Source organism: Muntiacus reevesi, chromosome 20 (genome assembly GCF_963930625.1).
Source record: "Muntiacus reevesi chromosome 20, mMunRee1.1, whole genome shotgun sequence".
NCBI classification, from domain to species: Eukaryota; Metazoa; Chordata; class Mammalia; order Artiodactyla; family Cervidae; genus Muntiacus; species Muntiacus reevesi.
In genome coordinates, this window is record NC_089268.1 from 41,320,048 (window position 1) to 41,345,930 (window position 25,883).

The window sequence follows — 25,883 nt, forward strand, 5'->3', positions numbered from 1 at the left end:
GGCAGGAACGAAGTGATGACAGTGGTGATGGAGGCCGAGGCGGTAAGCGGGAGGGTGTGGGCCAGGAGTAGCACGGGACAGTGTGAACCAGCAGACAGGGCTGACAGGTAGGCACTTGAGTGACTCCCTGGAATGTCTCCCAATGCCAGCACCATCCTTTATCCGAAGTGCCCAGACTAGAGCTAGCTTCTTGGTTTAGAAGCCTAATGCTCCAGATGATTACAAACATTGGGTTGGCCAAAAGCTTCATTTGGGTTTTTCCACAACATTGTATAGAAAACCCGTGCTCTTTGGCCAACCCAATAGCTTTGTGAGCCAGCCTCCAGTGCTATCTGCTCAGGAGATTTAATTGCCCTGTTTCTCTATCATCCTGAGCTGATTAATGTTGGGGGAGTGAGGGGTGAATAGATAAGAATGGCCTCTGTTGTCTCCAATTTGTGCGTTGGTCTGAAGCAAGCTTTAGCAGTTCGGGAGGGCATGAGGAACTGGCAGTCTGCAGGTATGACCAGACACTTGGCCAGCTTATTAAAAGAAACTAAGGGCATCCACGGGTCAGATCAGGTAATTCAGGTAAAGGGATCCATGGATTTTCTAGAGTTGCCCAAATTCACCAGGTCATTATGCAATGTTAATACTGCTTTCGTAACACCTGCATGCACACAGCCTCATTAAGGTGAAACACTTTAAATGAATGATTCCTAGGACTCCAGAAACATCAATCATTTAGGATCAGAAGATCCTCACTCGAGATTGGCCTCACAGGAAAATCTAATATAAGGATTCATGCAATGAGTTCAAATTGGACAATGGAATTGTGAGTCTGACAATTAAGACAACGGAAGGAATGGAGGAGGAGAACTTTGGGAAGAGAGAGGTCAGTGGAATGTTCAGGGAGTAAAATTTATTATGGAACGTTTAAAAAAAAAACCTGCAAATTAACTTTGAGAGTAATTTTGTTTATATCATAAATGCTCCAATGTCCTTTTAGTTAATTTGTTTATACATGTGTTAGGGGCCAGTTACGTGTTTTAGTCTGCAATCCACACTTACTCCCAGAATGCTGCCCTTGAGACAGTCCATCAGAAATTTCCTCAAGGCTCTGGAAAGGGGGATAAAAGGCATATTTTAAGAGGTGGGTGTGTATGTGCAAACTATGTTTGTTTTAAAGAGATCTTAGATGCTGTAGAAATAATTAGCCATGTGCACGAACCAAAATAATTAATACCAAATGGTACAATATCCTTTCTGAATCCTGTTTCAAAACAGAACTTGAATGAAACATTAAGTTCTCTCTCCTTGTTTTTCTCCCATGTTACTCCAGATTTTATAATCATCGCCAGGACCTTCTTGGCTATGAAGTTAATGTCCCTGTATAGAGCCATCTTCCTCACTTTTCTTGCCTTTTAGAATGCTTCATGGCTTCGGGTATTACACAATTTGCTTTCCAGAGAAATATTAACTATCGAGTATTTTAATTACCCAAAACAAATGCCTATTATAAATGTACAACAGCATTGAAGAAGCTGCCATCTACATGCCTCCTATCCCTGGAAGTCATTTATTACCTGTGCTGAATAGGTAAAGACATTCTCACTTGTTGGATTCAAACTTCTTACCTTGGCGTATTGGTCCATCAGAGATTGACAGGGCTATTCTAGAATCCAGTTTTCGACTTTAAGGAAGGACTCTAGTGATGTGTTGGGATGATGGAGATAGGATTGTGTGTGTGTGTGTGTGTGTGTGTGTGTGTGTGTGTGGTCTCCACTGTCTCTCTTCAAATGTAAACCTGCGAGATCATGTTACTCATAATTTGCATTGCCTCTCACCAAGTTTACCATCAGAGGAGTTGAGATTGGCTAAGGGGCTCCCACGATTGAGCCCTAGGTTTAAAACTCGGTTGAGGAGGGAGCAAACCACAAGAAGAGTATTTTCCAAGAGGTTTACTTCCCTTGAATTGAAGCACAATCATGTTCTGTAGCTCTTGGGCACTTGTACAAAGCCCATCTGTTTATTCAAGCACTTGCTTGATGATGTGGGAGGCTCAGCCAGAATAATCCCAGGCATGAGGTTTCCAAATGCTGAGTATGTTATTCAAGGACATCATTTCCCATTGACATACCTAAGTTTAAACTAAGATAATCAATAATGCCAGTGTCGCCATTGAACCTAAGGGGTAGAGAACACATTTAAGATGTCACTTAGTACATATATCCATTCCCCTCCTCTTCAGGAGGACTGTAACGTGTTCTCTCTGAAGTCATTGCAATCACACAGTTTAATCCGATGGTCATTAACCCAGATTCTGAGTCGATATCCTTTTGGAAGCTCACCAGTGCTTCTCATGTTCAGCATGGACTCAGCCACTGGGCTAATCAGTGGCCTTCCTTAATTCATGTCTTACTCAGTTTCTTGGCTCCATTTAATAAAATTGATGTCTTAGTTTTCTTCCACCTCCTTGACCACTTTTCCTCTCTTGAGCCAAAATTGGGTGTTTGCTCTCCTACCTTGCTTTTTTTTTTTAAACTGTCCTTCTTGGGTATCTCTCTCAGCCTCAACTTCCATCCTGGGATGTTAATGGTTCTGCTTCTGAAATCTCTGCTCCCCTCACCTGCTCTGTCCTCCCAGGCGAGTGACAGATACCTGTCCTGAGGCCGGTGGTCCCTGTGGGCAGCAAAGCAGACTGGATTCTGCTCTCAGACACCTGGAGCAAGCCTGGATCAGGCCAAGGGAAAAAAGCTGTGGACCTGCCTTCTCTTTCATGCAGCCCAGTAGAGGCCGTTCGATGCTATACACAACCGAGGTCTTCTCTGAAGGGAGGGGAAGGGAGGAGATGCGTGCACAAAGGGTAACTGGAGACGCAAGGTGTGCTAAAGTCAGACATGTTACAGCACAGGGGAGCACGCGGCTGGCAAGGCCCGGTGGCTGAGGCTGGCTGTGGCCCTGATCGTAAGATGTGAGCCGAACAGAGTGGCCCTGGCCACACGGAGCTTCCTGATTATCAGAGAACTGGGGGCCTGATGTCAATGAGGAGTATTTGTTGTCCCTATCACAGCCCAAATGACATCAGGCTCCAGCCAGTCTTTCCTCTTGACCTCGAGGCTGGCCCTTGAGCAACTCGGGGCTTCTTTAGGGGCTCTGCCCCAACAAAGTCACAGGAAATGATCTCTAAACATCTCAAAAAAAAAAAATCTGCAAACAAAAACCTAGGTTTTGTTTTCTGGGCAAAGCATGGTTCAATAAAAGCAAATGCCACATGGGCTGACAAATAAAATTGGAGCTCAGTACCTTCATAAATTGTTCGGGAACTCAGCATTTCATTTATGTTTTTCTGAAGTTGGGACGTTTGTAGACTTTAGAACAGTGCGTGTCTGGCTTTATAGTGGAGGACCTGCTGTATGTCCGCCACTGTCCTAGGTACTGGAGTGGCTGGTACTTAAATGAACGTGAACTTAGGCTCTGAGTGATGGTTCTCAACCTGAGCTGAAATTCTGGATTCCTGGTCCAGGCTTTATGACATGATGGGCTGGGTGTAGCCTTACTAGCAGGATTTTTATAAAGCTCCCCACATTGTCCTAACCTGCTGCCAGTGGCTCTGGTGTAGTAAGTTCCCAAACTGAGCTGCTGATCAGAATCACCAAGAGTTTTTTAAAATGCAGATTCTTGGGTCATGGCGTGGATCTGCTGAATCTTGGAAAACTACAGGGAATGTGTATTTTTAGAGTCTCCAGTGTTTCTGATAACCAGCTTGGGGAGACTGCCCCCCCCATGATGTCCTCATGCACGATTGTGATCTAGAAACATAATGCTTGTAACAGTTTTGATTCCTTTATTCTCATAGACAAAGCCATTTTTACTCCTTTGGATAATGGCCAAGTGTTTGTAGTGGTTCTTAATGAGAATTTCACAATTCTAAAGCTACCAGTTCACCAACAGCTCTCCCCGTTCTCTGAGCTCTTTTCTCTGCCATGTGTCTGTCAGGGAACTTGTTTTCAGCCTTGTTAAAATAATCCCTTTTGAGTGTGGTGTTTTCTTGTGTGCGTGCATGCTCAGCTGCTTCAGTTGTGTCCGACTCTCTGCGATCCTACGAACTATAGCCCACCAGGCTCCTCTGTCCCCATCTAGACGCATCTACAGCCCTCCTCTGTTACTGAATCTGTAACTTTCCTGTCTCACACCTGTGGAATCACAAAGCCGGTCGTCGGGATGTGTCTGGCTATGGTCATTTCCTCTAAAGATCTCCCACCATCATGAGATTCATTGACCACAAAGCGGTCCTGGCAGTCAGTGTGGGGGAGCTGGTAAATCCGTGCATTTAATTAAACGTCTTCCACACTGACCTTGAGGAGAGTTTCAAGACAGCTGTGAAATAGAAAACAAGACCCACCCATCTGAAGTGTTATTCCTACCTGGCTGCTTGGGACTCATGTCAGCCTCCCAAGCCGGTCCCTGATTGCCTGTTGAGAGCTCTCTGTGAAGTTCTCAGGAGTTAACACTTTGTATGTTTTACTATGTATGTTTAGGATGGGTTCGTTTTTATCATATGATTTGGAAACATTATCGATCGACTTGATCACTGCTTTCCTGTTGGTCTTCACCAGGCTACCCACCACTTCATGAGGTAACCCCAGCAAAATGGAAGCTAACTATATATTTTTCAAACCTACAAAGGGGAGAAAGATCCCAATTTTTGAAATATGCTCTTGGGGGGGGGGGGGGAGGTGTGTCAGACAAGGAGATCATATATCTCAAAATGGAAGGGACGCATTTTTCTACTTAACACTGAGACATTTTTCTAATGGGAGGCTCCTTTATTTATATTTTTGTTTATTTTAGGAAAAGCCTAACTTATTTTAAGAAATTATCTCTTAGTGAAATAAAGGCCTTTTCCCCCCATTTCCCAGTCTAAAGTACACTCTGGAAGAGATCAGGAAAAATAGTGGTCCTCTGCACATATCTGGGACTGTGTATAGCCCACACCTTGAAGTCAGGGGACGCTGATGGATAGGAGCTGAAAACACTGAAATGAGGCACGGTTTCCCTTCGCTCTGCTGGAATTACATTGTAAGGAAAGCGCATCGATCCTACATTCTCCAGACTGAAGGCAGAACTTTTAAAAAAAAAAAAGAAAATCAATTGGGAAAAATAATAGACTTCCTAGAAAAGAACACAGGCAAAACTCAAAATGAAAATCCTTTGTGGCAAATAAGGCAACTACTGACTACGCTGACAGATTTTTCAAGAGTTGTGACCATTTCCATCATCATCTCATAGAGGAAAAGAAGTTAATGTGGCTACTACTGGTGGTGGTGGTGACTTGCTCAGTCGTGTCCAGCTCTTTGCAACCCCATGGACTGTAGCCCTGCAGGCTACTCTGTCCATGGGACTTCCCAGGCAAGAACACTGGAGTGGGCTGCCATTTGCTTCTCCAGGGGATCTTCCTGACCCAGGGATCAAACCTGCATCTCCTTCATTGGCAGGCACGTTCTTTACCACTGAGCCACAAAGGAAGCCCTAATATGCTTGTAGTTCCTACTGAATATAAGGAGCATTTCTTAGCTAACATATTGCATCATACCCTGTATTTGGACATTGCCCTGAATGCTTAATATACATGATCTCATTAATTAATTAATATACATGATCACCCCTGATGGCTCAAATGGTAAAGAATCCACCTGCCAATGCAGGAGACCAGGATTCAATTCCTGGGTCGGGAAATCCCCTGGAGGAGGAAATGGCAACCCACTCCAGTATTCATGCCTGGAGAATCCCATGGACAGAGGAGCCTGGTGGGCTACAGTCCGTGGGGTCACAAAGAGTCAGACATGACTGAGCATTTAACACTTTTACTTAATCCTGCAGAGTAGATATTTTAAGATGCAGAAGCAGAGCCCTGGGTTAAGTAGCCTGCTGTGACTCAAGGCGCCTACCAATAGCCATCAGGTATAACATAGATTATCTCCCAGAAGCCTAAGGCAAAGCCTAGACCATTTAGGGAGGAACAAGGCTAAATTCCTTTCTCCGTGGTGAGATGGGAAAAAAAGGGATAGATGGGGGCTTTTTTCTCTGATGGTTGAGACGTTTTTGAAGAAAGATTGACCCTTCTAGGGGAGTAGCTGGATATAGGGGTTACGTGGCAAGGAGGCTTCAAAATCAGTGCTTCTAGACTTAGGGAAAGGGTGCAGAACTGTGGCACCAGGATGGATACAGAGGGCGTGCTGGCTTGAGAGGGATGATAAAGGGAAATTGGAGCATCTACATGGAGGTGTCTGTCCTACAGGTAGTTGGAGCTGAAAGCAATGTTCAGCAAAGAGAACATATTTGGATTTTTTGTGATAGACATTGCACTTTCTCTCATGAAGGGCTTCCCTTTGGCTCAGACGGTAGAGAATCCTCCTGCAATACGGGAGACCCAGGTTTGATCCCTGGGTTGGGAAGATCACCTGGAGAAGGGAATGGCTACCCACTCCAGTATTCTGGCCTGGAGAATTCCATGGACAGAGGAGCCTGGTGGGCTACAGTCCATAGGGTCACAAAGAGTCAGACACAAAGTTGGAGCATTTACATGAAGGTTCCCAAGAGGCAGTTGGAGCTGAAAGCAACATTCAGGAAAGAGGACATACTTGCATTTCCTGTGATAGACGTTGCACTTTCTCCCATCCGTCATCTTATTTCATCTCATAGCAATCTTTTGGAAACGTTATCATCATCATTCCCATGTTATAGATGAAGGAAATGGAGGTTCAGAGAGGTGAACTGTCTTTCAGTTCAGAGAGATTTCAGTTCAGTTCAGGTTCAGAGAGGTCACAGAGCTAGTGAAGAAAATGAGCTTTGTTGTCAACAGGACACTGACTTGCTTTTTTGCGTTTCTGCTTTTCCAGTAAACATTTTATTGCCTCTTTAGATTATAGTCATTCGATGCCTGCAGCTTCCAGCAGCATCACTTGTTTTCTTTCATTTGCCACGAGGGTCTTAAATAAAATAGCTGGCCAATTTTTGTGGCCCAGTGGGGCCTGGGTATTCTAAAGAGGTTAAATAGGAAGGGATTTATTTCATTTGTAATGAGTAATTGTGAGTAAAATAGGTACCATGCTCCACATTCAAAGAAGCCAGAAAGCTTCTATTGATACCTGTGGGGAGAAAGCAGATAATACAAACAACTTCAAATTTTAAACAGCGTATTTGAATTTTATTTTTGAATGCAGATGTGATGGATCATTTGTTCTGCAGGCAAGGCTTTAGTCCAGTTAAGGGGGAAAATATCAATGCACTCGTATCGATTATTTTCTAGAAGAAGTTTTAGAGACTTACTAATAGAAAACTTTCTAAGCAGCTGAGACTTGAAATTCCTCATTAGTGGAGGTGAGGCAAGGAATCAGAGATTGTTGCACACATCATCTTTGCTGCAGTTGACTGGCACCTGTGTTGCCTGAAGTAATCCAGGAAAGAAGTCAAGGGAAGAAAGTGTGTGTTTTTAATAAAGATGAAAATACCACCCCAGTGAACAAGTGAGGAGGAGGGCTCTTCTCAAGAGAGAACCATCACTTCAGCCTCCAATATTTATCGGTCGTGCAGCGCGTCAGGCCCTGGTCTGAGTTCTTTGAATGTGTGAACTCCCAACGAGTCTATATGGGCTGATTTGTTGTTGTTTATTCACTAAGTCGTGTCCAACTCTTTGCGACCCCATGGGCTGCAGTCTGCCAGGCTCCTCTGTCCAGGGGATTTCCCAGGCAAGAATACTGGAGTGGGAGTGGGTAGCCATTCCCTTCTCCAGGGGATCTTCCCGACCCAGGGGTGGAACGCGGGTCTCCTGCATTGGCAGGTAGGTTCTTTACCACTGTGTCCCCTGGGAAGCCTGTGTGGGCTGAGGACTGGTATTATTCCCACTGTAGAGATGAAGGAATTGAGGCACAGCTGGTGGGTGAAGGAGCCAGGATTCCCACTCCAGCAGCTGGGATCCCAAGCCTGCGCCCTCAGCATCCATAAGGAGAGGTCATTTGATGCCTGGAAGTGGCTCATGGCTGGGGATGACGTTCTCTGGCCTGCTTCAGCCTGCTTGCTGGGCACTGCCTGATCCCACACCATTTCCCTAATGGCCCCATGAAATAGAGTTCATTATTACCTCCATTTTCTTAAAGAGGAAACCAAAGCTTAGAAAGTTGAATATCTTCCTTAAAGTCACCAATTACCAAATGCCAGAAGTCTCTCCCAGGTCTCTGCAACATCAAAGTCAATCATCGGTGGGCTGCCCAGCAGTCAAAGCTGTAGTCTAAAGTGCCGGATGGGATGTCTCTAACTCAAGAGAAATAAGCAAAGCCTATATCTTCTCTTCCGTCTTTGACCAGCTTTGTATCAGAGCCTTCCCTTCATGGCATATCCAAGAAGTCCTGCCTGGGGGTGGGGGGAGGGTTGGTGGGGGGGGGGGTGGTTCCTTCTTCCCAGTTCCTAAATTGAATAAAAGAATCTAAAACCCGTCCCTGACATCTCCTGCTGAAAGCTGTCGACTTGACCGTGTGCCTCGTTCGGAGGGCGGCGGCATCCTTCCAGGGCGAGTGTAAACCGTTCTCATTGAATGAATACCTGATTAAGTTAATGGTGCTGAGCCAGGGCGAGGAGGAGCGATTTGGCAGCCGAATTCCTGGCAGCTCATTCAACGTCATTAATGTTCCACCAGCTTCACGCTGGGCCGCCTGTGAGCCCCCGGGAGGGGCCGCCGGTAATTACTCAGCGTTTTGATGGAAAACAGCTGCAGGTAGCGCGTCATCCCATTGTCCGTTTCGCTGGTGATTGGAAATGACTGGGGGCATCTTGGTCTCCACTGCGCAGCCTCACTCCGGGGAGAGGGGGTGGGGATGCGGGGATCAAGGTAGAGAGTAGGTTTCCCACTTGCTCCGCTTTTCAAAATGAGCCATTCATCTTTTGAGGGTCAGAACTCAGCCAGCCATTCAGTGAGTGTGAGTCAGAGCCCTCATTTTAAAACAAACGTTTATTTCAGGGAGCATTCTTATCTTGGCTGATCCTTACTAGCTTCTCACCCTGGTTTTTCTATGCTTGATTTAAACTGGTTTCAAGAAGATCATTGTCCTTGTAAACACGTATCCCTCCCAGCAAACCCAAAGAGGATCCTCAGCATTCCCCTGGGATAAATGGGGGACAATCTGGACATAGTTTTGGATCATGGGATGTGGATTTTTAGAGGTTAAAGAGGCTGCAGCCTAGCTCCGGGAAGTATCCGGGGTTCATAATCTCACATGAGAATCTGCGCTTAGAAATGGAATCTCTCAGGCCAGATGCTTTTCAGATACACAGTATTTTACGTCCCTCTGTCATGAGTTTCACTTTCGATCCAACACCGCATGATCACGTCCAGAAATTTAGAAGAAGATCCAGAAACACTTTGCCTTTTAGAAGCCAGCTTCTAAGGGAGAGCAGACAGACACAGGATGAGAACAGTCAGCTGACAAAGGACAGCAGCCTGAGCTTCCCACCGGGTTATGAAATTCAGTCTGCCTCCAGCACAGGGAGCTGACCATCTAGTGAGAAAGATGCATGGAAGTAGGTAGAGAACGCAGTGAACACGTTACGTAAGTGACGGAGAGCCTCAGAAGAAGGGCTGTGCCTTAAGTGCCTTTGTCAGGATTTTAGGGGATATGATTCCAGTAGATAGTGGCTCTGATGGTAAAGAATTCACGTGCAATGCAGGAGGCCCAGGTTCGATCCCTGGGTCGGGAAGATCCCCTGGAGAAGGAAATGGCAACCCACTCCAGTATTCTTGCCTGGAGAATCCCATGGACAGAGGAGCCTGGTGGGCTGCAGTCCATGGGGTCACAAAGAGTTGGACTCTACTGAGCAAGCAACGAACACCACACACACAGAGTAGGTGGTGGAGGTCAGGGGCCAGGAGTGGGGGTGGGATTTAGGGAGAGAGAGGGAGAATGGGGACTTAGTGTTTAATGGGGGCAGTGTTTCAGTTTAGGAAAGGGAAAATTTGGGAGATGTCTGACGGCGAGAGCTGCACAACAGTGTGAACGTATTTAGTGCCACTGAAATGTACAGTTAAATATGATTAAAATAGTATGTTTTATATTAGGGGACTTGTAGCACAATTAAAAAAAAAATCAACCAAGGACGAGGTATATGGGGCAGAGGTCTGGAGGCTTCCGGGCGTCCTCTCCTCGGGCGGGGCGGGTCGTGGAGGGTGTCCCCTTCTCCCACCCCTTCACTGTGACAGCTCACGTGCAGTACAGCCACCCAGCGAGGCTTCCCGAGCCCTGGGGTCTGGCGACTCATTGCAGCTCTGTCGCAAACCAAGCACGAGGCTGGGTGAGTACCTTCAGTACCTCCTCCAGAGGCCGGCACTGTTACCGCCTGTGGCCCAGAGCCCCCATCATAAATGACATTTTAGACTGTCCAGTGGTCAAAGCCCCCAGGCAAACACAGTCCCTTAGGCAGGACATTCCAGAGGCCTAGAGGTCACCTCTCAGTAGCCAAAGACAAAGGTGAGACGTCTCTTTGGGTGAAATTAATCCTGCACTACATACCAGAGGTTCACTGCGTGATCTGGGCACTGGGACCCAGATGTTCCTATCAGATGAACCAGATTTTCATCTTATTTCTGTCATTTATGAGCCATGTAACAGACTCTCGTGTGGATGATCAGTCATGTCTGACTCTTTGCAACCCCATGGACTGTAGCCCTCCAGGCCCCTCTGTCCATGGGTTTCTCCAGGCAAGAATACTGGAGTGCCATTTCCTCCTCCAGGGTACCTTCCCAACCCTGGGATCAAACCCAGGTCTCCTGCATTGGCAGGCAGTTTCTTTACCAACTGCACCACTTCTTGGAACCTTAGGGGAGTCATTTAACATGCTAAGCCTCAGTGTCCTGGTCTTTACAATGGGATTTTACACACACACACACACACACACACAGCCTCAATGGCTTTTGTCACACACACACACACAGCCTCAATGGCTTCTGTCACACACACACACACACACACAGCCTCAATGGCTTCTGTCTCACACACACACACACACAGAGCCTCAATGGCTTCTGTCTCACACACACACACACACACACACACACAGAGCCTCAATGGCTTCTGTCATCACCTGCTTTTCTGGGGGCCGCTAGGTCTCAGGGCCTTTGTGGCTAAGAAGGATGGCAGAGTGGCATAGCGTCCCAGAGACTAGAAGATGACCACAGAGGGGACACTGCCGTGGAACTCCCAGTGGGAATGACTTGTTAGTTCATGGTTATCTAGAACATCCCACTGTCCTTCGACTCAGCCACATCCCAGGGCAGCAGATGCCTCAAGACGCTCTCAGAATGCCTCCGTTCCAGAAAGGCATTTTTTGACCCGATGGGGACTTTCGCTTTCCATTTGCCAGCGTGGGAGCCCCCCGGCACCCTGGTCGCTGGGGGATCTAACCAAGCCTCCTCCAGCTCCTGCGGGCCCTTTGCTGTGTGCCGCGTAGCAGGGCCGCTGAGCGCATGTGTCAGAAGACAGCTGGCAGCCGGCCCTGTGGGTGGGGAGAGAAGGTTCCGCGTTTCCCCACTGGGCCTTTGGGGAATTACTCAGCTACGTGTTGTGGAAAAGCGGGCCACGTGGAGCCAGGAAGCATCACGGTTAACCCTCGCGGAGACACACCAGACTCCAGCTTGCGGGCTGACCCTGCTGTGGATGCCGTTTGTATAGGCTGAGCGGCTTTCTTGCTCTGGGGCGTGAGTGGGGGCTTTGCGCTGGGAGCTGTGATCAGTATAATCTCTTCTGTCAGCTGAAGAAAGAGAATAAATGCTCCATGACTTTTTCTTATGTGAACCACGGGTGTGAGGGAAAAAATAAAAAGACCCAGATGCTGGAAAGGATTGCGAGTCTGAGGGTATAGTGTTGATTTGATCACGGAACCAGGAGAGATTAGTGACAAATCATGTTGGTGAAAATAAGGGGTTCCACAGGAAACGTGTGCTGAAGTACAGTTAGGATGGCGACCGTGTATTGAGTGTGTACATTATGCCAGGCGCCGGGCGTGTTAATTCCTCCCCATTTTATAGGCAGAGATACTGATTACAAGATCACACGGTATTGAGACACTCTGTAAACACGTATAATTTGGAGTAAAATAAGGATGACGTTAAAAGAAGGAAAATGGACAGTAGCAGTGAAACCAGGGTGTTTTTGCCATTGTTTTTTTTCAATTTGGGGGTCTTTCTAAAAAAAAAATTTTTTAATAAAAATTTTAAAGGTTACTTTCCATTTAGTTTTTACAAAATACCGGCTATATTTCCCATGGTGTACAATAAATCCTTGAGCCTGTCTTTACACCCACCAGCTGTACCTCCCCTTCCACCACCCCATATTGCCTTTCCTTCCTTCCCACCAGTAACCACCAGTTTGTTCTCTCTAGCTGTGAGTCTGCTTCTTTTATGTTGTATTTATTGGTTGGTTGTATTTTTTAGATTCCACATATAAGAAGTATCATTCTGAACTTATCTTTCTCGGTCTGACTTAGTTCACGTAGCATAATGCCCTCCAAGTCCATCCATGTAGCTACAGATGGCAACATTTCATTCTTTTTTATGGCTGAGTAATATTCCATTATATGTACATACCACATCTTCTTTATCCATTCATCTGTTAAGGGGATACTTAGGTTGCTTCCACATCTTAGCAATTGTAAACAATACTGGTATGAATATTAGGATGCATGTACCTTTCCAAATAGTGTTTTTGCTTTTTTGCCCCCAGTACATGCCCAGGAGTGGGACTGCTGGGTCATACGGTAGTTCTATTTTTAGTTTTTTGAGGACCCTCCATACTGCTTGTCATAATGTGTGTGAATGCTCAGCCACTCCGCCCTGTCTGACTCTTTGCGACCCCATGGACTCTAGCCTGCCAGGCTCCTCTGTCCATGGGATTTCCCAGCAAGAATACTGGAGAGGGTTGCTATTTCCTACTCCAGGGGTTTGCCATGGTGGCTGCACCAATTTACATTCCCACCAATAGCGCACCAGGGTTCCCTTTCTCCGTTTGTTACTTGTGGATGAAGCCAGGCTTTGAACTTGTCCTTTCCCTCCACCCCAGGAGGAGGCTATTCTTCCTGCTACTCTCTGTGTTCTCCTCCTTATTAGTACTAGTAAGAATATGCGTGTTACCTTCCTATCAGTAATAATATTTTATCCTGGTATTCCAAAGATGCCAGTGGAAGTGAGTGCGGAATGACTTCCATAGTGAGATTTTTCACTGCCGTGCTAAAAAGCACATTCAGTTGAGAGTCAAAAATAACTTGTCTCCTAACCCCAGTTCCCACCGTGTTACTATGGCTGGTTCTTTGCACCTTGTCGCCACAATCCCTCTGTCCTTAAAGCGGGTCACTCTGGAGCGGGGTGAGAACTGCTTCGGGGTTGTGGCAAGCACCCAGGGGACGGTTCGCAGCCTTCGGTGGGTAAATGGAGATTGGGGTGTCGCTCCTGGGGTAGCTTACCTGCCACACAGGACACTTGAGAGCAGAAAGGTATTTGCTCATGTATGCAACCAGGGAAGGCATTTCCAGCTTTTCTTAAAAACATCTTTTGGACAGCTCATTTGGGACCGCTTTCAATCCAGATGGTGATCCCTCCAAGTGATTATTTTTCCATCTTCAGCCTTTCCAGGAATTCCAGCATGGGCAGGCTGCCAGGGGACGCTGGCTGCCCAGATGCTGCAGCGACATCCCACGTGAGCCAGGCACAGGCCAGCCCAGCTGCGGGCCTGGCCTCCTGCAGACAGAGACGTGGACCATATCCCCACACCGTGCGCCCCACCCACACGACAGACCTCCCTGTTTTTCCAGAGGTGGCAGAACCCACTAGAAACACTCCCAGTGTCACACTGTTATCACGTGGATGCAATACGGGTATGGCAGAAGCCAGGAGCCAAAGAAAGCTTCGCCGGGGCTTGATGAAGCCTCTGTGATGCGGACAGTAGAAGCAGATGACGGAGCCCGACTTTGGGAGGAGGGAGATGGGGGTTAGCTCCACGCCTAGCGGAGGAGTTCAGTGGAAGGAGGAGAGCAGAGCGGCAGTGTGTCTGGAGCAGTCCCCTCCGCGTCTCCGTCGAGGTGGATTTTTAATCAGAACAAAGACTGTGAGACCGTTTGTTGCCCTTACAGCTTCCCTGAGCCAGGGAGCCCCCAAATGCAGCTGTGTTCTTCTGGGTAGACTTAAATTTTTGCATTAACATATGACACTGAGTCATTGTATTCATTGCCCCCAAATTCCCATGGACTGTAGCCCACCAGACTCCTCTGTCCATAGAATTCTCCACGCAAGAATACTGGAGAGGGTTGCCATTTTTTCCTCCAGGGGATCTTCCTGACCCAGGGATCAAATCTGGGTCTCCTGCATTGCAGGCAGATTCTTTACCATCTGAGCCACCCTATAGATGAACAGGCTGCTCCAAAACTATTATTCTTGGTTCTAATAGAAAGAAGGGGACTGTTTTCTCCTGCCGGTCCTCATTTCCCTGAAATCCCAGTGTGGATGGTAGTGGCAGGCCAGGACCTCCCCGGCCCTGTGTGGCATGCATCACTGCTCTGACTGAAGGGTCCTGTACCCTGGTACAGACCCTGGTACCAAACTTGCTTTTGGTGACCCTAGAGGGAGAGAGCTTGTTAACCGCACGATGGTATCCGTGGTTCTCCAAGCCTGATCTGTAGGACATTCCTTGTGGGGGAGTTTCAGCACCGCTGTGCCCTGGATCACCACTAGGTGGGAGTGTAGAGCTTGGTGCTGGGTGAGGCCGAGGGTCCCTGGCTCCCTTGCTTGGGAAGTCTAAAGATCGTACTCTCTTCCTTATTGAACTCATCCTCTAATCTGGAATGCCACACCCGACACCTGCTACAGCCCGTGATCAGAGCTAGGAGGGATGCCGCGGTGCCCTGGACATCATCTCCCCCTCTGATCCCTTTGCATTCTCTTTTCCACATGGGACCATCGGCAAGTGTCTCCAGCCTCTGCCTCAACGCTTAGGATGGCTCGGGGACTTCCTGCCTCTTGAGGCAGCCCAGCCCATTTGATTAGTTTCTAGTTCCTACTGTATACAGTCATCCATCAGGAACTGCAGGGGTTTGGTTCCAGGAGCCTCTGATGCTTAAGTCCCATGGTCAGCCCTCCATATAAGTGCTTCTGTATTCTGGAATTCAGCCAACCGAAGATTAAGTAGTACTGCGATACAGGGGATGTGGGTTCGATCTCTGGGTCAGGAATATCCCCTGGAGGAGGGCATGGTAACCTACTCCAGTATTCTTGCCTGGACAATGCCAGGGACAGAGGAGCCTTGTGGGCTGCAGTCCATGGTGTCACAAAGAGTCACGCAGCAGGTCTTTATTGGAAATAAATCCCCATATAAACGGACCTGTGCAATTCAAACTCGCATCGTTCAAGCGCAAAGCATATATCAATGTAATTTGGAGCTCAGTTCTGTTCTGCTGTCTTTCACAGACAGCCTTTCGTAGATCTGAGCATCACATCTCTGCTCAGGCTTTTTGTGTCCTTCCCCAGGCCACACATCTGCAGTTGCTGCCGCTGTTACTTACCTGTCTTGGGTCCAGACCTCCCGCTGACCCCATCACTCCATCCTGGGCATGCCCGCCAGTATCACCTTGCCTCAGGACTTTGTGACCTTACCAATGCTGTATACTATTGCACTATTTATTCTGTTACTGAGAATACTGTGCTTTTTAAACGAAGCTATACCACTATTTAGGCACCAAACCCAACTGTTGGTTCAGATTGAATGGGCAGTCAAGCAGAAAATTCCTGGACTGTTTGAAATGAACTATTCTTCGACCAGATCTCTCTAACCCTGCTATTAATTGAGCTGTTGAAACCAAGGGTAGGGCATTTATTCATTTATCGTTCATTTTAGTATTTTTGACTTTGTGCCATCACTTCCAGCTTCTTAGAATATATTTGAATATTAATTGCAGGTCATATATTAAGCCAGCTTCGCAATAGCTCAGTTGGTAAAGAATCCGCCTGCAATGCAGGAGACCCTGGTTCGATTCCTGGGTTGGGAAGATCCACTGGAGAAGGGATAGGCTACCGACTCCAGTATTCTGTATAATATAGTAAGCGCCCCTTCCAGCCTTCTGTTGCCTCTAAATATGATAACCAAAATGCTTAATAAAATGTTGAGCAGAACAGAACTGAAAATAGAGTTCTTGCATACCATTTGCCCCACACTGACATTGAACAATTAAGGTCCACGGTACATACTGGAAACTAAGTGTTTGATGAATGACTATGTGATATACTTCCTTTGAGGTATGCTTGTTCAGCCAGCCATGAAGCTGTCTAATTATGCTATCATCTCGCAGACCTTTCTCCATATAGGAAATTTCGAGCATGTCAGAGTTGGGCCTACTTCTGATATTTAACCTAAATAAAGGCATTCTGCCTTTGCACTACACAGACCAGCCTGTTTAATAATTCAGTAAAACAAGAGATTTGCATGCCAGGACTTCAAGAATCCTTGCCAAGTCCTAGTGGCCCCTTCCATTGGGTCCAGGTGTCCTGCCTTTTAAATGGTCACTCACCAGACTTTATTTCCTCCTATTTAAATGAAAACTATGTTGTGCATAGACATTACATGCCAGACAGTCAGGGGTTTCACTCAAGCTGAGAATCTCGCAGGATGGAGGGTGCTGGGCCAAGCAGCCCAGTGGATCGCCCTGACCTTGGAATGCATGTTTAGGACTGTATGTATCAGATTCTAGGCGTGTCTTCCTTTCAGAGCAGTTAGCTGTTATTTATGGGACTTGGAATTGGTCGGGATCATCTCATTTTCCTGTCACTTCTGAAACAAGCTGAATCCATGGTAATGGGTAGGGGTTACAGAGATTTTTGCGTGATAGCAAAGATAGAAGTGTCTTCCTTTATTAACGTTTGTTTTTCCTCCCAGAGATGACTGAATCATATGTATAATTTACAATAATAGTCTTTTTAAAGTGTGTTTCCTTAGAGTTTTTGAAGACAGAAAGAACCAGGAGAAAAGAAGCATCTATTATTTAGAACTGTATCAGGTTTAGGTGACCCCAAAGGAAACAGCTGAGTTCTCCCTAAATATTCCTGTATGTACTTAGTCGATGAGTCGTTTCCGACTCTTTTGCGACTCCGTGGACTATAGCCCACCAGGCTCCTCTGTCTAAGGGATTTCCCAGGCAAGAATACTGGAGTGGGTTGCCATTCCCTTCACTAGGGGATCTTTCCGACCCAGGGATCGAACCCAGGTCTCCTGCATCGCAGGTGGATTCTTTACTGTCTGAGCCACCAGGGGAATAACCCTAAATATTAGCTGCTTGTCTCCAAGGCACCATCAGTTCTGTCTCTCACAGCACCTAGTTTGGTTTCCCAGCACCTACTCCATTCGAAAGAGGCTGAGATGTTTACTTAGGAGCTTAGGTGTACAGGCTGAGTTTCTCACACCTTGCTGTGCATATGAATCATCTGGGGATTTTGTTAAAATGCAGACTCTGAATCAGGAGCTTTGGGTAGGACCTGAGTCTCTGCATTTCTAAAGCTGCTGGGGGAGCTGGTCTGAGGACCACACTTGGAATAGCAAGGTCATATGCCATTGAGCTAAATTTTAAGGTACTGGTGGAGAGAGAGCTATAAATGTAGATGTGAAGATGCTTAAGATGAATCTATTCAGAACAGTGATTAGCAGGCAAATCATTCATAGTAAACCTTATATAAATTTGTCTTGATCCATCTATTGACTCCCTGTTCACTTCCCCTTTCCTAATAATAATGTTTGAATGTGATCTGCATGTGTGTTGGTAACTTTGCAGTTATGTAATCTTGCGCAAGCCCATGTTTCTGCTGCGGCAGGTGCATCCGGAGACGCACGCCTCCTCCGGGGGACTCAGGTGAATGAACCATTGGTGTGTTTCAGCACTGAAAAGGCAATTAGGGACATGAAGGCCACTTGTCTGCCGCTAGAAAGGAACTCTAAAAGCAGACATCCACTCTCCTTTCTTCATCTCTTTTTCCTAGGCTCTTTCTCTCTCCTTTTTCCCTCCTGTACTTTCCACCTTCATAGTTTATCTCTGTTTTGTTTTTTTTTCATCCCGTGTACCATCATCTGATGGACCAGGGACACAGTGTCATCCTGTGGCGCCCTCTCGTGGCTCTCTGAAAAGATAGCTGGACACAGTCCCTACTCTCACGGTGATTTCCCCTGCTGAGAGAGCCGATGAAGCACAGGACAGGGACACGTGCCCCAGAATTACAGAGATCCAACTCTGTAGCTGCACTGGTAAATAGGAAATATGGTCCTTCTAAATGTAGGAGGGTGAGTTGAAATTTGTATCAGTCTGGCCCCAGGGTTGCTCCAGTTAATCTTTGTATCCTTGACTTGTTGTCAGTATTATCTGGAAAAAGATGTTTATCAGTGTGGACCACTTTTTAGAAGAGTGCATTTGAATTTGTGTATTAAGGCCGATATGTTTTAGTGGTCCATTAGCAGAAAAACCAGCCATGGAATCTATAATGAGATCTTTAAGGCCAACAGAGCCACCCGGTGTCTCTCAAAACAAACAAACAAAAAAAGTGTAAATAAACCAAGGCACTGCTAAGAACCAAGTCGGCATTGTTTTTTCAAATTCACTAAAGCTGAGTTCTGTTTTAAGAAGTACCTTCAGAGGGGTTTTCTAGTTTTGTGTATGGTGCATTCCATTGTGCAGCAGTTTTATATTTGCATTGCTAATGGACCTCTTTGCAAACGTGTTTGACATTTTACTTGGCTTTGAAAGGACTTTTATGCTGCTATTTTTTTCTTCCCTAGAGCTGCCTTGGGCTAATTAACCTATTCCCTTACTGGCTGGGCCTACTATATGCAAATACCCTCATTCTGGATTCTGACACACTCCTCTTACATGAACATCCCTAATGAAATCCTGTGGGGTTTTATTGGAGCAGTGCTACTGTGGGGCCAGCAGGGGGCGCATGGAGCAGTTCACGTTGAGTCCATCTCCTAAATTACTTTTCCTTTGCTAGTCCCAATGGGAATGCCAGAGCTTATGCAATTCTCTTAGAGTAAGTTGAAACCTAGAGATAAAAGATCAGTATCAGCACTTTTTAAGCACTCAAAAGGGTCAACTGTTTTCAATTTTGGTAGTTTCATTTTATTCTGTCGTTGGTTTGAAAACAGCACTGTCATCTCAGGAGATTTGTGTATATTAGGTGTAAATTACATGCCATGCACTTCCTAGGAGAAGGCTATACAGAATGCAGTTACCTGGGGCTTAATAAAGCCGGAGGTTGGGAGGGTAACGCTGAAAACTGCTGCCTTACTGTGTCTGTTTTAACATCAGACTATAGAAAGCGAGTCTGGGTAGAAGAAATGCTAAAACCCAGGTCCTAGAATTCCCAGAGCCTGATTCAGCAACTTCCCAGGATCACAGCACCAGACTGCTCACAGCCTGTAGGCAGCTGTCACATCCGCCTCCTGTTAGCCTAACTCCTGTTGGTTCCACTGATGATCTGCCTCTTGTCAGGTGGACATCTGTCTGCCTACACAGTTCTGGTAACAGAGTTCGGTGGTTCCCAAAGACTGAGATAGGTGTCCATGAAAACTGGCTCCCTCCTTGTATGTCCAGGTTGAAACACAGAGGCCTGATTGGTCTAGTGGAGGCTTCATCTCTAGGGTTCATAGTGGACTGGCCCTTTCCAAGGAGAAGAAGGTAGAGAGTATGGACAGAAAATCCGAAGAGCACTTGGAAAGGAAGTAAGAGGCAGAGATGAAGCAAGCATGTTGCCCTCATTAGGGACACCCTCAATGCCTGATGATTGCATTTTTAAAAAACCAAACCATGTTCCTGTTTAAACTGTCTCATAGATTCCTTTTGGCTGTTACCGTATGAATAGCTGTACTGGGAGCTGTTTGGAAACGTGTAGAGAACAGAATTATTGGGGGCTGCCCCTGCTCAGCTGGCCTGTGTATAGTGTCTGTGTTTATGTCTGTGTGTATGTGTTAGGCAAAAGAGAATTGTTGTATATCCAGTATGGACCCAGAGTCACTAGAATCTTTGAGTAGCGCCTGTGGCAGAGCTTCCCTGATAGCTCAGCTGGTAAAGAATCTGCCTGCAATGCAGGAGACCTGGGTTTGATTCCTGGGTTGGGAAGATCCACTGGAGAAGAGAAAGCCTACCCACTCCAGTATTCTGGCCTGCAGAATTCCATGGACTGTATAGTCTATGGGGTCGCAAAGAGTCCTAAAGGACTGAGCCATTTCCACTTTCACTTTCACTATGGCAGAGGAGGACTCAGATAACCTGTGAAATCCCCTGGGGGACTTCTGTTCCTAATCTGGTCCTCCCAGTGCTGGCTCAGAGGACGGCTGATGCTGGTGCCATCCTCCTTGTAGACTTCATCTGATCCTCCAGAGGCTGGGTAAACATAGAGCTGAGAAGTGGGAGGGCCATTTCTGGGAGGGAAACTAAGAAATGCATTGTTTGCCCTCTGAAAAGAAAGTGAAGTCGCTCAGTCGTGTCCGACTCTTTGCGACCCCGTGGACTGTAGCCCGCCTGGCTTCTCTGTCCATGGGATCTGACCCAGGGATAGAACCCACGTCTCCCGCATTGCAGGCAGACGCTTTAACCTCTGAGCCACCAGGGAAGCCCAAAAAGAAAAGGGGGGGGGGGGGGGGGAGAAGAGGGTATTGAGAGAGATATCTTAGAAGACTTACTAAATCCATAAAAAAGGTTTGACTTGCTCCATGCCTTAATGATCTTCCCGATGTCCTACCCAACACGGCCAGCGTTTTACCTGCTCTAATAGTGGGGCTGGCGGCAGGATTTTGAGGGATTCATGAATCTCGCGGGAGGGTGTTCTTTTCCAGTGTTGATGTTCTGACTCCCTGTTCCCCCCACCCCTCTCCCTCTTGGTCCCGACCCTCTGCCTTTTCCCAGATTCCAGAGCAGCTGCTGGAGGATCGCACCCACGGGGAGATGATTCCTCATGAAGAGCCTGGATCCCCTACAGAAATCAAATGTGACTTTCCGTTTATCAGACTAAAACCAGACCCAGTCCGACAGTGAAACGGTCACCGTGGAGGGGGGACGGCGAAAAATGAAATCCAACCAAGAGCGCAGCAACGAATGCCTGCCTCCCAAGAAGCGCGAGATCCCCGCCACCAGCCGGCCTTCCTCGGAGGACAAGGCGGTGCCCAGCGACAACCACCGCGCGGAGAACGCGGCATGGCTCCCCAGCGCCCGGAGCCACGTGGGCGGGCGGCTGGGGCCAGCGGGGCCCCCGGCGGAGCTCGGTTTACAGCAGGGAATAGGTTTACACAAAGCGCTGTCCACGGGGCTGGACTACTCCCCGCCCAGCGCGCCCCGGTCTGTCCCGGCGGTGGCGTCCACCACGACGATGCCGGCTGCATACCCGCCGCCCCCGCCGTCCGGGGCCCCCGTGTCCCCAGTGCAGTACGCCCACCTGCCGCACACGTTACAGTTCATCGGGTCTTCCCAGTACAGCGGGCCCTACGCCGGTTTCATCCCTTCCCAGCTGATCTCGCCCACGGCCAGCCCGGTCACCAGCGCGGTGGCCTCGGCCGTGGGCGCCGCCACGCCCGCCCAGCGCTCCCAGCTGGAGGCCTATAGCAGTCTGCTGGCCGACATGGGCGGGCTGAGCCGGGCCTCCGGACACAAAGCTGAGCCGCCGCCGCCGCCACCGCCGCAGCACCTAGGCCGGACCGCGGGGCTCCTCCCCCCGGGGTCCCCACCGCCGCCGCAGCAGAGCCAGTACGTGCGCATCTCCAGCTCGCCACAAAACGCCACGCGCCCGGCCTCGCCGCCGGCGCTCCCCGTCCACCTGCACACGCACCCGACCATGATCCCGCACACGCTCACCCTGGGGCCCTCCCCGCAGGTGGTCGTGCAGTACACCGACTCCGGCAGCCACTTTGTCACCCGCGAGGCCACCAAGAAGGTGGAGAGCAGCCGGCTGCAGCAGGCCATGCAGGCCAAGGAGATGCTGAACGGGGAGGTGGAGAAGGGCCGCCGCTACGGGGCGCCCCCCGCGGCCGACCTGGGCCTGGTGAAGGCGGCCGGCAAGGCCGTGCCGCACCCGTACGAGTCCAGGCACGTGGTGGTCCACCCCGGCCCCGCCGACTACAGCGTCCGCGACGCCTCGGGGGTGCGGGCCTCGGTGATGGTCCTGCCCAACAGCAGCACCCCCGCCGCCGACCTCGAGGGGCAGCAGGTCACGCACCGGGAGAACTCGCCGTCCGCCCTCAACGACAAGAGCAGCCTGCACTTGGGGAAGCCCGGGCACCGCTCCTACGCGCTGTCCCCGCAGCAGGCGCTGGGCCCCGAAGGCGTGAAGGCCGTCGCCACGCTGTCCCCGCACACGGTCATCCAGACCACACACAGCGCCTCGGAGGCCCTCCCGGTCGGGCTGCCAGCCACGGCCTTCTACGCGGGCACGCAGCCGCCGGTCATCGGCTACCTGAGCGGCCAGCAGCAAGCGATCACCTACGCCGGCGGCCTGCCCCCGCACCTGGTCATCCCGGGCACCCAGCCCCTGCTCATCCCGGTGGGCAGCGCGGACCTGGAGGGGTCGGGCGCCGCCTCGGCCATCGTCACGTCGTCACCCCAGTTTGCTGCAGTGCCTCACACGTTCGTCACCACCGCCCTGCCCAAGAGCGAGAACTTCGGCCCCGAGGCCCTGGTCACTCAGGCCGCCTACCCGGCCATGGTGCAGGCCCAGATCCACTTGCCGGTGGCGCAGTCCGTGGCCTCCCCCGCCGCCGCGCCCCCCACGCTGCCGCCCTACTTCATGAAAGGCTCCATCATCCAGCTGGCCAACGGGGAGCTGAAGAAAGTGGAGGACCTGAAGACGGAGGACTTCATCCAGAGCGCGGAGATCAGCACCGACCTGAAGATCGACTCCAGCACGGTGGAGAGGATCGCGGACAGCCACAGCCCCGGCGTCGCCGTGATCCAGTTTGCCGTGGGGGATCACCGAGCCCAGGTAACATTGCGCCCGCATCTCGCAGGTAGGGGGACGCCGCGCCGTGCCTCCGCCCTTGCCTCCTGGCACCGAGACTTTCTTCCAAGCGGCAGACCTGTCTGCGGCTGTGCGGGTGACTGAGGGTGTGCTTTCACTTTCACTTTGTACCTAAAGGTTAGACATCTCACATTCCCCCCCAACCACTGTTCTCTTAAGAGAATTAAGCCCTAATGCACCCCGAAGCATTCGCTGTTTGTAATGAATTAATTTCTCTGCTTCTCCAATGGGGGCTGGTCAGGTACCATGCTTGGGACAGTTAAGAAAATCACCACTCAGGTTATTTTGCTGATGATGATCTGTGGTTTAGATGAGTAACCCTGATTAAGAAAAGCCATTTTCCACCTCTACCCCCACCCCCTTTTTTTTTTGGTCAGGAAAAGACACTGCTGGTTCAGGGGAAAATGTTAGGTGCCCAGAGTTGCCATATCCCATTACAACAGTGTTGTAATAACAAAATAACAGTGTTTTGTTATTGTTTTTATTTATTTATTTAACTTGGCTGTGCCGGGTCTTAGTTGCAGCACTTGGAATTTGTGACCTTTAGTTGTGGCGTGTGAACTCTTAGTTGAAGCATGTGGGATCTAGCTCCCCGACCAGGGGTCGAACCCAGGCCCCCTGTATCAGGAGCTTGGAGTCTTAGGCTCTGGACTACCAGAGAAGTACCAACATCCATGTTTTAACGTGTAGATTTTGTTATCATTTAGGTATGGTGAGGCCAACAGAGGAGAATACATCTGCCATTGAAAAGGTGGTGTGTGATACTCAGATCCCAAGAATAGAGGATATGCCAGGCCACGTGGGCTGACGTGCGGAAGCAGCCCAGGGTCTGTTACAAGGCACTAGAAGGGAGGAGAAAACGTGGACAAGAGCCTTTATTGTTGTTTCGGTGGGAAGAAGTGGGTGAGGCAGGGCAGCAAGCGTAGGTTTGGCTAGTTGGAATCATTTCAGCAGGCTCTGGGTACAGCAGCTGACCCTAGGTGTCTGATAGTGACCCAGAGAGTGAAAGTCCCATTCAGTAAGGAGGAAGCTCGGGTGTGGGTGTTTTCTTTGCAGGTGAAGAGCATTATCCCCGGCAGGGGAGCTGTAAGCAATGTCTAGGAATTAGCTAACCCAGGGAGGGACAGTCTCTCCAGTGTCAGCAAGACCCCAAGATGTCAAAGCATCAGATACAGAGAATAAAAGGCATGGTTCATATAATCTGGAAGGTCAAGGTTGTCCCAGGTGATCTCCTGGACTTCTGATAAATAGGAGCCCCAAGGCCCAGATGCAGCCAAGCTGAGTCATGCTAAAACTGGAACCGTGGTCAGCTCTTAATTTCCATGAGTTCCTCCAGTCCACTCTTTTCCAGCTTCTTAAATCACTTCAATGCATTTATTCCGCCCGTGTGTATGGAAACAGCAGTTTCACTGCCCATCTGGCTTGAAGTCAGGTTTGGCCCCCAGGCGGGGAACTTCCCAAGCTATAGAGCCTCAGTGCCTCTGGGGATGGGATATGACAGCACCTCCTTCAGTTTGAAATGAGTTGAAAAATGGCCTGGGCGTAACTGGTATTTGGGACAGTCAAAGATAAACAAACTAGTTAATGGTTTGAATTGTTTTCAGAATATTTTTAAAAAGATCAAGTGAGGTGGGGGAGTCTGATTTTCCAAAGCGTTTTCCAGGACTGCTTGTGAATGTCCGGATGTGGGATCTTGCACAATATTAGAGGGCCTGCGTTGCCAGAAGCTTTTAGCCCCGAAGACTTTTCTTTTTAATGGCGAGATGTCACTGTGAACTTTGGTGAGGACGAAGAAAAATTTCTCAGGGTTCTGATGCCAAAAAAAAAAGCAAAAATCAGGATATTTGGAAAAGGGCATCATTATGTAGAACTCCCTACCCGTGTCTAAGTTTCTGCTCCCTATCTGCATCCTATGTGGATTATGAGTGGATGGATCCTCATTGAAAAAAGAATGAGCTGACTTACTAGCAAAGTTGTCTTTTAACAGACCCCAAGTGAAGCCTGGGAAATAAACAAGAAGGAAAAGTAAATGTGTTTTTGTTTTTGTTTCTTTTTCATGATCCTTGTAATCCCTAAAGCACTACTGTGAACAGAGGTAAGCAGAGGAAGAGGGGTTATTTTGAAATGCAACTATCTCCTCCCAGCACCTCTTTTCAGCTTTCAGTAAAGAACAGCTCTGAGCTGCAGGCTCATCTCCAAGGCCGCAGGAGCCCCCGCAGACCAGAGCCTTACAGACCTCTAGGTTCCAGATTGACTGGCAGTGCGGAGGGAGGTAGCATCGCTGCGTGCTCGTCCCGCCTGATCCTCTGCAGAGCGAATGCTTAAACGATTGAGAAATCGGCTTCCATGTGTGAAGTCTCATTTCCTTCCTGTCGCCAGGCCACCGGTCTCTGGTCTCTTTACTGATGGCCAAGGTGCAAATTAGAAGGTAGCGGGTTTGTCAGGGCCTGTTCGCAGGCCTGTCAGGCCGCCCCTGTGTGGCCCGGCCGCCTGCTGGGAAGGACTCAAAAGGGTGGCTGGGGTTCCAAGCTGCAGAAACACAAGTGCAGGGCCCGGCACGCCAGCGATGTGTCACTTTACCCAGAAGCCTATCAGAAGCAGGCTGACATCATCCCAGCTAAAATACTCCACCAGCTGTGTTTGCCACAAGTGACGGGGCAGAGTCAGCCGAGAATCAGAGAAAGGGAGCGGGGAGAGGGGCGGGCGAGAGAAGGAAGGTCTGGATTTAATTTACACTCTTGAGGGCTGAGGGCTTCCCTTCCTCCTCAGGGGGCTCTCTGAGGGGTTTTCTCCCCTGTCCTGGAGATCCTGTCTCGGTCTTCTCAACCGA

At 48.9% G+C, this 25,883-nt stretch overlaps 1 protein-coding gene across 12 annotated transcripts in view; it reads left to right on the forward strand.

Moving 5' to 3' along the window:
- Nucleotides 1–25,883, forward strand: part of ATXN1 (ataxin 1) — a 403,803-nt gene that overhangs the window by 359,843 nt on the left and 18,077 nt on the right. For all 12 annotated transcript variants that reach the window (XM_065911935.1, XM_065911944.1, XM_065911940.1 and 9 more), the window contains one exon: nt 20,953–23,017. In XM_065911935.1, coding sequence (XP_065768007.1) covers nt 21,113–23,017 — 1,905 coding nt within the window. In that variant the 5' untranslated portion in view covers nt 20,953–21,112. The remainder of the gene's footprint in view (nt 1–20,952; nt 23,018–25,883) is intronic.